At 43.5% G+C, this 13,032-nt stretch overlaps 1 protein-coding gene across 3 annotated transcripts in view; it reads right to left on the reverse strand.

Moving 5' to 3' along the window:
* Positions 1–12,771, reverse strand: part of FAF2 (Fas associated factor family member 2) — a 58,963-nt gene extending 46,192 nt beyond the window's left edge. The window contains exon 1 of one of the 3 annotated variants that reach the window (XM_008543433.2): positions 11,246–12,771. In XM_008543433.2, coding sequence (XP_008541655.1) covers positions 11,246–11,308 — 63 coding nt within the window. In that variant the 5' untranslated portion in view covers positions 11,309–12,771. Of the gene's footprint in view, positions 1–10,518 lie in introns of all 3 variants that reach the window. The other 2 variants (XM_008543434.2, XM_070570311.1) reach the window with 2 other exon arrangements.
* Between the last annotated feature and the right edge of the window lie 261 nt (positions 12,772–13,032).

Below are 13,032 nucleotides of genomic sequence, written 5' to 3' on the forward strand. Positions count from 1 at the left end.
ACCGTGTTCCTGTATAAGATTCAACAACATAAAGATGTCAATCACACTCCCTCAAATTCATTTACAAATTTAATACAATTTCAATTTTGAAAAGTTGATTATAAAGTTCTTTTGGAAGAGCAAATAAGCAAGAAAATCTGTGAAAACCCTGAAAAAGAGGAATGAGAAAGACTAAACCTCCAGATCAAAACATATAAACCTCTATAATTACGAGTAGTACTGGCATATGTAACACCAGTGGAACAGAAAAGAAAATCCAGAAAGAGACCCAACTGCGTATGGAAATTTAGTTCTACTGATAAAGGCAGCATCTCAAAACAATGAGGAAATATTTTTTTTCTTTTTAAAATTAATAGACCTGATTTCTTAGAATAGTTTTAGGTTAACAGAAAAATTGAATACAAAGTACAGAGTTCTCACGTATTACCTCCCGCAACTCCAGTTTCCCCTATTACTAACATCTTGCAGTGGTGTGTATATTTGTCACAACTGTATATGATTATGAACTAAAGTCCGCAGTTTACATTAGGGTTCACTCTTTGTGTTATACATTCTATGAGTCTTGCCAAATACATAATGTCATGTACTACAACTACAGTGTTATAAAGAATAGTTCTGCTGCCCTAAAAATCTTCTGTGCTCTATCTCTCCCTTCTAAGCCCCATCCCTGGCAAGCACTACTCTTTGTATTATCTCTATAGTTTTGTCTTTACCAGAATGTCATATAGTTGGAATCACAGTAGAATGCAGCGTTTTCGGACTGGCTCCTTTCACTTAGCAATATTCATTTAAGGTTCCTCCATATCCTTTCCTGGCTTGATAGCTCATTTCATTTTCACTGAATCATATTCCATTGTATGGATGTACCATAGTTTATTCATTTACATACTGAAGGACATCTTGGTGGTTTCTAAGTTTCTGGCAATTATGAATAAGGCTGCTATGAACGTTTGTGCGCAGGTTTTTCTGTGGATACAAGTTTTTAATTCACCTAGGTAAATACCTAAGAGCATGATACAATGGATTGTACAGTAAGATGATGTTTGGCTTTGTAAGAAACTGCCTAACTGTTCCAAAGTGGCTATACCATTTTGTATTCTCACCAGCAAGGAATGTGTTTCTGTTGTTCCACATCCTTGTCAGCATTTGGTGTTTCAGATTTTTGTCATTCTAATAGGTGGGTGGTGGTATCTCATTATTGTTTTAATTTGCAACTCCCTAATGATATTTGATGTTGAGCATCTTTTCACACGTTTATTGGCCATCTTTCCTATATCTTCTTTGGTGAGTTATCTGTTCAGATCTTTTGCCTACTTTTTTTACGGGCTGTTTGTTTCTTTATTGCTGAGTTTTAAGAGTCCAATCATACAAGTATTAGAAGAAAATAGAAGTGAATTTTCCTACAGCCTGGAGAAGACTTTAACTATGACTCAAAATTCATAAGTAACAAGGGAAAAGATTTTACTATAAACAAATAAAATTTTGAATATATAAAAAGCTTTTAAAAAAAGACAAAAACTTCTGTATGGCAAAAAAACCCCCACCATTTGCAACGTAAAAGACCTGGGAATAATATTTACAAATTATTTCATAGACAAAGGGGTAATATCCTTAAAATATAGAGTTTTTTAAAATAGAGAAGAAAAAGGACAATAATCTGATAGAAAAGTGAGCAAGGTGGACAATTCATAAAAAATAAACTCAAGTGGTCCTTAAATATATGAAAAGTTGATCCACCTCACTCACACAAAAAAAGTAAATTAAAACTATCCCGAGTTTGGCAACACACTCTCTTGGTGAGGTCGTTGGAGGCCTCATACATTGCGAGTGGGAATACAAAATGATACAATCCTCATGGGGGAAAATTTGGCAATATCTAGCAAAGTTACATATTCATATGCATATACATAAACATTTAAGCTTTGATCCAGAAATATTTCTAGGAATCTATCCCAAAGATACGCTAGCAAAAAATAAAAAGTCATGGGGGCCTGCTTGGAGGCATAGTGGTTAAGTTCCCACGCTCTGCTTCAATGGCCCAGGGTTTGCAGGTTTGGATCCTGGACGTGAGCCTAGCACTGCTTGTCAAGCCACACTGCAGGGGCATCTTACATAAAATAGAGGAAGACTGGTACAGCTGTTAGCTCAGGGCCAATCTTCTTCATAAAAAATAAAATAAATAAATAAATAAAAAATCATGTACAAGGCTACTTATTGCCATACCATTACAGCAAAAGATGAGCAATAACCCAAACGTCCATCAGTAGAAGGCTAAATTATGGTATATCCACACAACAGCGTATTACATAGCTGTAAATATAAAAGAGAAATAATTGCCTATATTACTATGCAATGATTACCAGGAGATATTAGGTACAAAAATAGACTGGAGAGGGGCCGGCCCCGTGGCCGAGTGGTTAAGTTCGCGTGCTCTGCTGCGGCAGCCTAGGTTTCAGATCCTGGGTGTGGACATGGCACTGCTCATCAGGTCACACTGAGGCAGCGTCCCACATGCCACAACTAGAACGACTCACAACTAAGATATACAACTATGTACAGGGGGGTTTTGGGAGATAGAGCAGGAAAAAAAAAAAAAAGATTGGCAACAGTTGTTAGCTCAGGTGCCAATCTTCAAAAAGAAAATAGATTGGAGGAAAGTGTATACTATATACCACTGTTTTATCTTTTTTAAAAAGAGTGAGGGTCACAAATACATATACATACTACTTATTTAAAAAAATGGAAGGATGAACTTTTTTTTTAAATTTTAAGCTTATCTGTTAGGGAAGGGAGGCAACAGAACAGTCTAAGGGAGAGGAATAGAAGCCAGATTTCTCTAAATAATTGTTACATGTAGATTTGACTTTGAAACCATGTACAGTCATACATCACTTAACGATGGGGATATGTTCTGAGAAATGATTTGTTAGGCAATTTTGTCATTGTGTGAACATCATAGTGTAGTTACGCAAACCTAGATGGTATAGCCTGCCGCACACGTGGGCTACATGGCCTAGCCTACTGCTCCTAGGCTACAAACCCAGACAGCAGGTTACTGTACCCAATACTATAGGCGACTGCAACTCAATGGTCTCTGTGTATCTAAACAGAAAAGATATAATAAAATACAGTATAAAAGATAACAAATAGTACGCCTGTATAGGGCACTGACCGTGAATGGAGCCTGCAGCACTGGAAGTTGCTCTGGGTGAGTCAGTGAGCGAGTGGTGAGTGAGTGTGAAGGCCTGGGACCCTACTGTACACGACTGCAGACTTAGAAACGCTGGACACTTAGGCTACACTAAATTTATTTTAAAAATTCTTTGTTTAATAAACTAAACAGCTTATCATAACTTTTTTACTTCATAAACTTAATTTTTTAACTTTTTGACTTAATAACTCTTAGCTTAAAACAAACATTGTACAGCTGTACAAAAATATATGCTTTCTTTATACCCTTATCCTATAATGTTTTTCTCTATTTTTAAATTATTGTTGTTAAACACTAAGACACAAGGACACACTTTAGCCCAGGCGGACACAGGGTCAGGATCATCAATCTCACCGTCCTCCACCTCCACACCTTGTCCCACTGGAAGGCCTTCAGGGGCAGTAACACTCGTGGAGCCGTCATCTCCGATGATAACAAGGCCTCTTCTGGAACACCTCCTCAAGGACCTGCCCGAGGCTCTTCTTGAGGAGGGGCCACTCTTTTCAGAAATACGTCCATGGTGGTTAGCTTGGTTTCTTTCTTTTTTTCATCATAGATTTGCTTATAAGCAGAAAATGCACCATAAACATTCCTCTCTATTAATGAAAACCTTTCAGAGTTGAGGTCCATGTTTTCAAACTTTTTAAGGAGCTTCTTGTGGTCTGCAAAAGCTTCTGCTAACCCTTCACTGTGAATTTTCTTGGAGGCTCTTTTTCTTCTCCTGCAGTTTCCTTTTCTCTTGCCTCTTCTTGAGCTATGCTTTCCTGTTCTAGTTCCAACAACTCCTCATTAGTCAGTTCCCCAGGAACCACCTCTGGGAGCTCCTCAATGTCATCCTCACCCACACCCAGGGTAAAGTTGTTATTAAAAAAAAGAGCCCAAGAGATCAAACAAGAAAACTATTAGTAATGATCAGAAAACGTGAAAAGAAACGGGACAGAAGATTGTTGTTAGTGCCATGGAGTAGATTCCGACTCCTAGCGACCCTGTGTACAGGAGAGCAGACTCCTATGAGGTATTCCTGCGCCATCCTCTCACCTTCTGGCACTGTATCAGACAATGCTCCACTGCCAAGCATACGGTTTTCACGGCCAATTTTTTGGAAGTGGGTGGCCAGGTCCTCCTTCCTACTCTGTCTTAGTCTAGAAACTGTTGAAACCTGTCTCCCATGGGTGACCCTGCTGGCATTTGAAATACCAGTGGCATACCTTTCAGCATCACAGCAACAAACAGCCGCCACAGTATGACAACCAACAAAGAGTGGTATAGTTCCCTAAGTGGGAAAGAAACCCGGGCTGCAGCAGTGAGTACAGAATCTTAACCACTAGACCACTAGGGCTGGCTGGATAGAAGATAAAGATGCAAAAAATCAAGACAAATGGACAAAATTCAACAGCCTTTCTTTCTAACCATAAATTCTTTGTAACCATTTAGAAATAAAGAAATATCCCATTTACAAGGGTGACCAAAACTACGAAACATCTAGGAATAAATAAGGAATGCATAAAATCCAGATGAAGAAAGTTACAAAAAATATTTTAAAGGCTATGTGACATCTGAATAAAAAGATGTACATGTTCCTGAATGTTAACCAATCCCAAATTAATACATATATTTTATTCAACTCTAATAATCCCACAACTGTACAAAGTTATTTTTAAATGTATATAAAAGAACTTGTAAGGACTACCAACAATTAAAAAAAAAAAGAGGATTCCTGTCCTATCAGATATCAAAACTTAGTATAAAACTATTGTTATTAATTCAGTAATGGTACCAGGAGACAGGTTAGTGAAACACAATGCAGCACCATAAAGATGACCACAGTTGGCCCTCCACATCCATGGGTTCCCCATCCACAGATTCAACCAAGCTTGGAGAGAAAGGCCTATGATGGTTCCGTCTGTACTGAACATGTACAGACTTTTTTATTTGTCATTACTCCCTAAACAATATAGTATAACGATTACTTACGTAGCATTTACACTGGATTAGGTATTAAGTAATCTGGAGATGACAAAGTATATGGGAGGGGGTGTACAGGTTATATGCAAATACTACCCTATTTTATAGATGGGACTTGAGCATCCTTGGATTTTGGTACCCATAGGCGTCCTGGAACCCATCCCCTGTAGATACCGAGGGACGACTCTACTCAAATCAGTGGGGGAAGGGGTGGATTATTCAGCTAACCTAGTCTCTTCTGGAAAAAGGTAGATTCTCATCTCATATATACAGAAAATAAAATTCCACGTGGATTAAAGATCTCATTTAAAAAACTATCAAATACTTCGAAGAGAACCTTTGTATAACCTCATTAAGTGGAAGGCATTCTTAGACAAAACAAAAATGCCAGAAAGAAAAAAATGCCATTTAAACAAATGCAGGTGAAAAGATAACAAAATCAAAGACAAATGATGTCGTAAAAGAAAATATTTGCGGGGCCAGCCCCATGGCCAAGTGGTTAAGTTCGCACACTCTACTTTGCTGGCCCGGGGTTTTGCCAGTTTGGATCCTGGGCACTGACATGGCACTGCTCATCAGGCCACGCTTAGGCGGCGTCCCACAGAGCACAACCAGAGGAACTCACAACTAGAATTTACAACTACGTAGTAGGGGGCTTTGGGGAGAAGAAGAAGGAGAAAAAAAAGATTGGCAACAGATGTTAGCTCAGGTGCCAATGTTAAAAAAAAAAGAAAATATTTGCTATATATGACCATTATCCTTTTTTATATAATGAACTCTAAAAATTGACAAGAAAACTGCAAATAATTGTTGGATTTTCTGTTGAGAAAATGAACAAATAATAGACAGGCAATTTATACAATAACTAACTGTAAATAGCCACAAGAAGCTCAATCTCATCCATAATCACGAGTTCATGGAACAATGGGATTCCATCTTAAAATCAGCACTTTTATTCTGCAACCAACTTGGCCAGAAAGCAAACACCTTCCATACACCAGCTGACACCTGCATAATCTCTCAAAAAATAGATGCTGAGAAACCAACCCCTCACTCTTAGGTCCCTACTCTTTCCTATTTGAAATAGCTTCAAAACAAGTGTTTGCAATAGCTTTCCAAACTCAACTTATTGCAAAACAAAACCAAAAACCACAAGCACCATTACCACCAGAAATGCAAATCAAAATAAGGACTTTTTAATCTAATCGACAAAAACTGAAAAAGATACCATCCAATGCTGGCAAGTATGTGGGGAAATAGGCCTATTACATCCTCTTGGTGGGAGTGTGAGCTGCCAAAACTCCCTGGAAAGCAGCCCTAGCAGGAGCTATTAAAATGTATAAAGTACATTTGTTTTGACCCAGTAACACCACATTTTTAGGACTCTGTTCCACAGAAATAAAAGCCCTGCTCTATCAGCAACATCCCCTATATCCTTAACTTCCCTGAACATTTCTTTCACCTTCATGTTCTGAGACTTGGCTTTTCCCTAAGACACTCCCCCTGATGCCCTCTCTGTCCCATTTTCTCCTTCATACCTGCGGGTACGGAGGGAGAGAACTGTCCTTCTTGTTCATTCCCACTTTTGGAGATTACTCTTCCCTAATCTCTAAAAAGTGCATCTTCATGTAGAGGAGATTAAAAGAATTACCATTAGTGATGATGTCCAGGATTAGAACCACACTTTTGGACTTGCTTTGCTATGTTCTCTTTCTTAAAACTGCCACATAGCAATTTCTATGGGCCCTTCTCACTTAGCTGTAGTTGAAAACAAATCCACACTTAGGGCCAGAGAGGCAGTGCCAGGTGGCAGGAAAGACAATCCAGAGTTCTGGATTCAAATCTAAACTCGTCACTAACTTTGGATAAGTTACCTACTGATCCTAGTTTACTCACCAATACCAGAACCTACGCCATTTGTTTACTGGGAAGAGTCAATGAAATAATGCATCTAGAACACTTTGGATGAAGTAAATGCTCAGTGAGTGTTCAGACAATATCAAAAACAAAATCAGCTTCAAATCTCAAAATTTCTTTACTCCGGAACAAGCAGAAAAGGATCGTTCCTTCCTTCATTGGCCATGCATAGCTCCTTTAGTCCCTTCTCTCTCGGCCCATGTCATCCTTCTCCAGGTGTTCAAACAGGAAACCAGAGGCAGTAAACCAAGGCACTAGGGGAGACTACTATATTTGGAAATTTGGGAAAATGGACTTCAGTAAAAGTAATTTCCCTATACCTGCGTTAGCTCTTCTTAAAACCTATTCTTTCCCATTTGAAGCAGGTTAAAACAAATATCCGCATCAGCTATTCATACTCAACTGGTTCCAAAATAAACAGAAGGAAGGATAACCAGAAAAACTTATAAGACACTAAATGGACTGAGAAGCATGATAAATATGCTCTAGAGAATTCCAATCAAATCACATGTCACAAGAAAAAGTGAAAGAGGAAACCTAAGATTTCTAAAATATTTTACTTTTGCTAATTTCAATATATCAAATGAAGCAACATATTGAGAACTAGCTCCTAGCAGTGTCACCCTGTTCTGTCCTGACCCCTGTGGAGATTCCAAGCATATGCTCCACACTTAGTGAAGCAAACCTGAAACCTAGCATTGAAAAACCTTTGATGGCACCCCAGGCTTACAGATTAAAGTTTAAACCATTGTGCACAGCTTTGAAAGACCTCCAAAAATCTGGCTCTAATTTACCTTTCCAGTCTTATTTTCCACTTCCAACTCTCTAAATCCATCACAACAAACACACTCCACACTATTCCAACTCTATACCTTGCTCGAGCTGTTTCCTCAGCTTTGAGCATCCTCCTGCCCACTACCTGCTGAAATTCTATTCCTCCTTCAAAGTAGCAAAGTACAGTGGAAAGAGCTCAGCCTTGAAGTCCAGATCCAGACCAGCCGGATTTCTAATTCTAATTCCATCGCCACAACTGAATAGCTTAATGACCTTGAGCAAATACTTCATAGATCTGTTTCCTCATCTAGGAGCAGGCATACCACCTATAGCACTTTACAAGGCTACTTTGAGGATTGAGCATAATGGTTAAAAACTATCTAGCAGGGTCCCCGCCCCATGGCCGAGTGGTTAAGTTTGCACGCTCTGCTGCGGAGGCCTAGGGTTTCACTGGTTCGAATCCTGGGCGCGGACATGGCACCGCTCATCAAGCCATGCTGAGGCGGCATGCCACATGCCACAACTAGAAGGACCCACAGCTAAGAATGTACATCTATGTACCAGGGGGCTTTGGGGAGAAAAAGGAAAAATAAAACCTTTAAGAAAAATAAACTATCTAGCACTATGCCTAACGCACAGTAGATACCTGGTAAATGGTAACTACTAAGCCATCCTCTCTCCCTCCCATCCCCGTCAATACATCCATCCTTCCTTAAATTCCCACAGCACTGTGTCTGTACTGTATTACAATAGGAGCTCTAACACACTGTAGGATACTCATTATTCATGGATGTATCTGGCTTCTCCATTAGGTTACAGATAAGATGGTTATGGGTATGGATTTCTAAATCTCTGCCTCTTACTACTTGTGCAAGTTATTGGACCTCGCAGAAACTGTTTCTTCATTAATAGAGTTGGGGTTAAAACCTTATAGTGTTGGGGCCGGCCCCGTGGCCGAGTAGTTAAGTTCGCGCACTCTGCTTCGGCGGCCCAGGATTTCACTGTTTCGGATCCTGCACACAGACATGGCACCGCTCGTCAGGCCACGTTGAGGCGGCGTCCGCATGCCACAACTAGAAGGACCCACAACTAAAAATGTACAAATATCTACTGGTGGGATTCGGGGAGAAAAAGCAAAAAAAAAAATTGGCAAGTTGTTAGCTCAGGTGCCAATCTTAAAACAAAACAAAAAAAACATAGTGTTAAGAGGTCTAAAAGAGTCCATGTATATCAAATACCGGGTACAACGCCTGACACCTGGTCAATTTCAAAGACTGTTCAATGGCAATCTGGATGATGAATCTGATCCAGCAACTGCTTAAAGAACAGATAAACGTAAAATGCATTTGCCTTATTGAGTCCAATTTCATAAAGCAATCTTAAAACAACTTTAACCTGCTACTCACCTCTCTTACTGAGATGTCCAATGAAGACAAAAATGGAGGTTCCTACGCACTTTACCTCAGACATGCTACCACGTATTCATGTTCTTCCAGTACCAGACTAAGTACGTCACGATTTATAACCCGCATCACCTCATTACACTTAAAACAACAAGGGGGCTCACTCCTGAAGAGTTGTAAGGGGTAAAATCGTCTGCCAAAGTTAAACAAAACTCTGAAACTAGTGGTCTACAGGAGGTGAAAGCCAGCTGTGTGCTCTTTATTCATTCTGATTCTGATTTGCTGTGTCATCGATTTCTCTACTTAAAACTCCAACCAAGGGCCAGCCCTGGTGGCCCAGCGGTTAAATTCCTTGCACTCTGCTTCCACGCCCACAAATGCCCAGGTTTGGTTCCCAGGCGAGCACCTACACCATTCATCTGTCAGTGGCCATGCTGTGGCAGCGGCTCACATACCAAAAGAGGAAGACTGGCAGAGGATGTTAGCTCAGGGCCAATGTTCCTCAGCAAAAAACAAAAACAAAAACAAAAACTCCAATCAAATGTCAACTACTTCTATGATAGTATCTTCCCATTTACACTCTTAGAACCCACTGCTCAATTTAAGAGGAAAAAAACACTTCAAAATTAACTACAGTGAAATCTAATCAAGGAAATTAACAGAAAAGTGAGAACTTGGGGGAAAAAAAGGATATTACAGGATTTGCATTTCACTCTCAGTTGTACACTGATACTTACACAGTTTGTATAGGACACACATCAAAAGCTCAGGAAAGGTTCTGGAAAGACGGACTGGCTTCAAATCTGACTACCACTCACTAGCTGTATAACCTAAGCATGTTACTTCTTAAACCTCATATCCCTCAAGTGTAAAATAGGGATTATAACAGTATGAATCTCATAGGGTTGTTATATTAAATGCGATAGTGTATGCTAAGTGTTCAGTAAAGTATTTACAACATCACACTCAATAAATGGTATTCTAATAGCAGTGCCTGAGAACTAAAGTTCTTGGTAAATACTGCTAAGTTAATGAATAAACAACACATTTTATATTAGGAAATAAGAATGCTACTAACAAATTCTATCCCAAGTTTGGCAGCATTTTACAGTTTACAAAGCCCTTCAGACATCCATAAACTCATCTGACCTCCACAACATCCTCACGGGGTAAACATTTTTAAGATGTGTAGTTTAGAAACAAGGAATCTGGGATTCATCAGGGTAACAAAGAGCCAAAGTTACCTACCCTAGTGGTCTCCTCCATCCAGATTCTCCAGCTCAGAGATAAGTGCTTAGTGCCAAAGTTCTTAACCCAACATCCACTAAAAGGAGGCAGATTCCTGCCAAGTTCCCGGCCTCCTCAAGCATAGTCAAGCACGTGATTCCAGGAACAAGCCCAGGGTAATAACAAACCCCGTCGGAAGCCACGGATGACACTTCTAATGCTGCACTGTTTCCCAACGTGGTGTCCTCCCACACCTTTAGGGCGGGGGCCACCCTGCCATCTCCCCCACCAGCGCGCCCAGACAGGACCTGGCACCCGAGAGGCCTTCAGTCAATGCCTGTGGAAACGGCATGGGATGCTGGTAAGAGGTTTTCCAGACCCGAAACGAGGCCAACTCCGCGGCGGGGATTAAACATCTCGGTAGGTCCAGAGGCGTCGGCGGAGGGTCCCATCGTAACGGGCTGGGAAGATGGCTGAGAAGTGGCTGCTAGGGGAAACCAGGGAAGGTGACCCGCCGAGGGGACACGGGACGGGGAGGAGGCGGGTCTGGCCGCAGCCATGCCGGAAGGCCGGGCACCGACAGAGGCTCGGGGCCGGGGGCAGCAGGGCAGTTGGTTTCTGGGGGGGAGGGGGCCGCCTGCTGGTCTGAGAAGACTCTCGGCCCCAATCTGAGGAGGGTTCTAGGCTCCTCTAACGGCCCGCTTCCCAGCCCGCGGTGGCATCTGCAGCACCGAGTACTCGCTGCTACCTGAAACTGCAGCAGCTTCTCTGTCTGCTCCTGGGTTAGATCCCGATCCTCAGGCGCCGCCATTTTGCCGCCGCCTCTACGCTTCTGACCCGTCCGCACCGTCACCCGCCGGAACTGACGTCAGCAGCAACCACGTCCGGTCTGAACGGCCGCCGGCGTGCAACTGCGTCTGCGCTTGCTGGCCCAGTCCGGGGACTTGGGGGGGTGGTGACCGTTCCCCCCGCCAGAGGGCGCCACTTTCGGGCTGATCCCGAACACTTCCGGAGATTGCCGAGGGACTGTCGGTGCCAGTCGCCCTCGCGATTTAGGCGACGAACGGGTCTGCTACAGAGAACAGGACCCCTGAATAGAGCGCAGAGCCGAGAGGTTCCGAATGCGCCACGAGAAGCTCCGGAAATTCCCGAATGCCACTCGGCGGATTTCCGCTGCTCTCCGACCGTTTTCCCATCATCGCCAATATGCCTGACTATTTTTTAGATTTCGACCCTTCTGAAATATCGGCCGTTTGATGTTTGATTTCTGCCCTGACGTTTCCGAAAGCTCCTGACCAACTCTCGGGAGATTCCGAAAGTCCCCGAATACTGGTCGGGCATTTCCGACGCCGCCTTTGAGCCGGAAGCTGTGGAAGGCTTTAGCCGCCTGAAAATCGCGGCTTCAAAGTCGCCTGCGAGGGTTGTTTGGGCTCGGCTCCCTGGGTCTTTGACGGCTAATGGCGCTCCCAGCCCTTGGCAGAGCCTTCCTTCCACCCCGCTGCGGCGGTGCGGGAGCCCGGAGCTCTGCCCTGCCTGCCTCAGGCCCTCGGGCGGCCTTCGTCCACTGGCCCGTCTTCCCGGGACTGGCGTCGGGAGACTTGGGTTTGGGTGGTAGTGCCCACCTTGTAAAGTGCTGGACATCCTTGGGCAAACCACCTCCCCTCTGGGCTCCGTTTTGCCATTGGCGGAACCAGGCTCCCCAGGCGCCGACATGCCGCCCGGCGCGTTCCCCTCGGAGGCAGCCCCGCACCCTCCCCGGGGGCTCACGCCCACCCCGCAATGTCTGCCTTCGTCCGCACCTTCCTTGCCCCTTCCCACGGGCCACCTCTCTGTGGCCCTCCCCTTCCGTTCGCTCGTCTTTTCTCCTGCCCTGGGCCTCCTCCGTCCAGCCTCCGGGAGGCCCTGGGGAGGCAGGGGCCGGGGGTCTGGTGCCCGCCTTCCGCAGACGGCCTGTGCTTCCGCGTCTGCGGCCCTCGGCCCGCCGCTTCACAGGTGGATGAGGCGAGACAGGGCAGCAGGTGCTCCGGAGCTGGCGTTCTGTGAAGGGCACACTGAAGGACTGGAGTTTTGGCGACTTCTTCCTTGTGGGCCTGTTTCAGGTCTTACCAGGTCTGCACAAACTTCCTAACGACGCCCTGGAATCTTTCCTAGACCTTTACCGTAAAACTGGAAGCAAACGGCTGCGACTTCAGAGAATTTATTACATCCAGTCAAAGCTCGAAGGAGGCGCAGTGCTATTCGACGTCCCCGTGCCCGCTGGGTCCGGATGAGCCCGGGGAGGCAGGGCACCGTCGGGTGCCCGCTGAAGTTGCGACGTGATGCTGATGCGGCGCGTCTGCTTTCCGCAGACAGGCTTTGTAGTTGTATTAAACACCACTGAATGTTCCTTGCTTCCTCAGAGATAGGTACACCTTCTTGGTCTACATTTCTGTTTTCTTCTTTGGATAAAGACATAGTCACAAGAAATTTTTTTTTTTTTTTAAAGCTCTACCATAGGAATTTGCTTCGGCACGGGAGATGCAATACGGGAACCTG

This window comes from Equus przewalskii, chromosome 13, assembly GCF_037783145.1.
Source record: "Equus przewalskii isolate Varuska chromosome 13, EquPr2, whole genome shotgun sequence".
Lineage (NCBI taxonomy): Eukaryota > Metazoa > Chordata > Mammalia > Perissodactyla > Equidae > Equus > Equus przewalskii.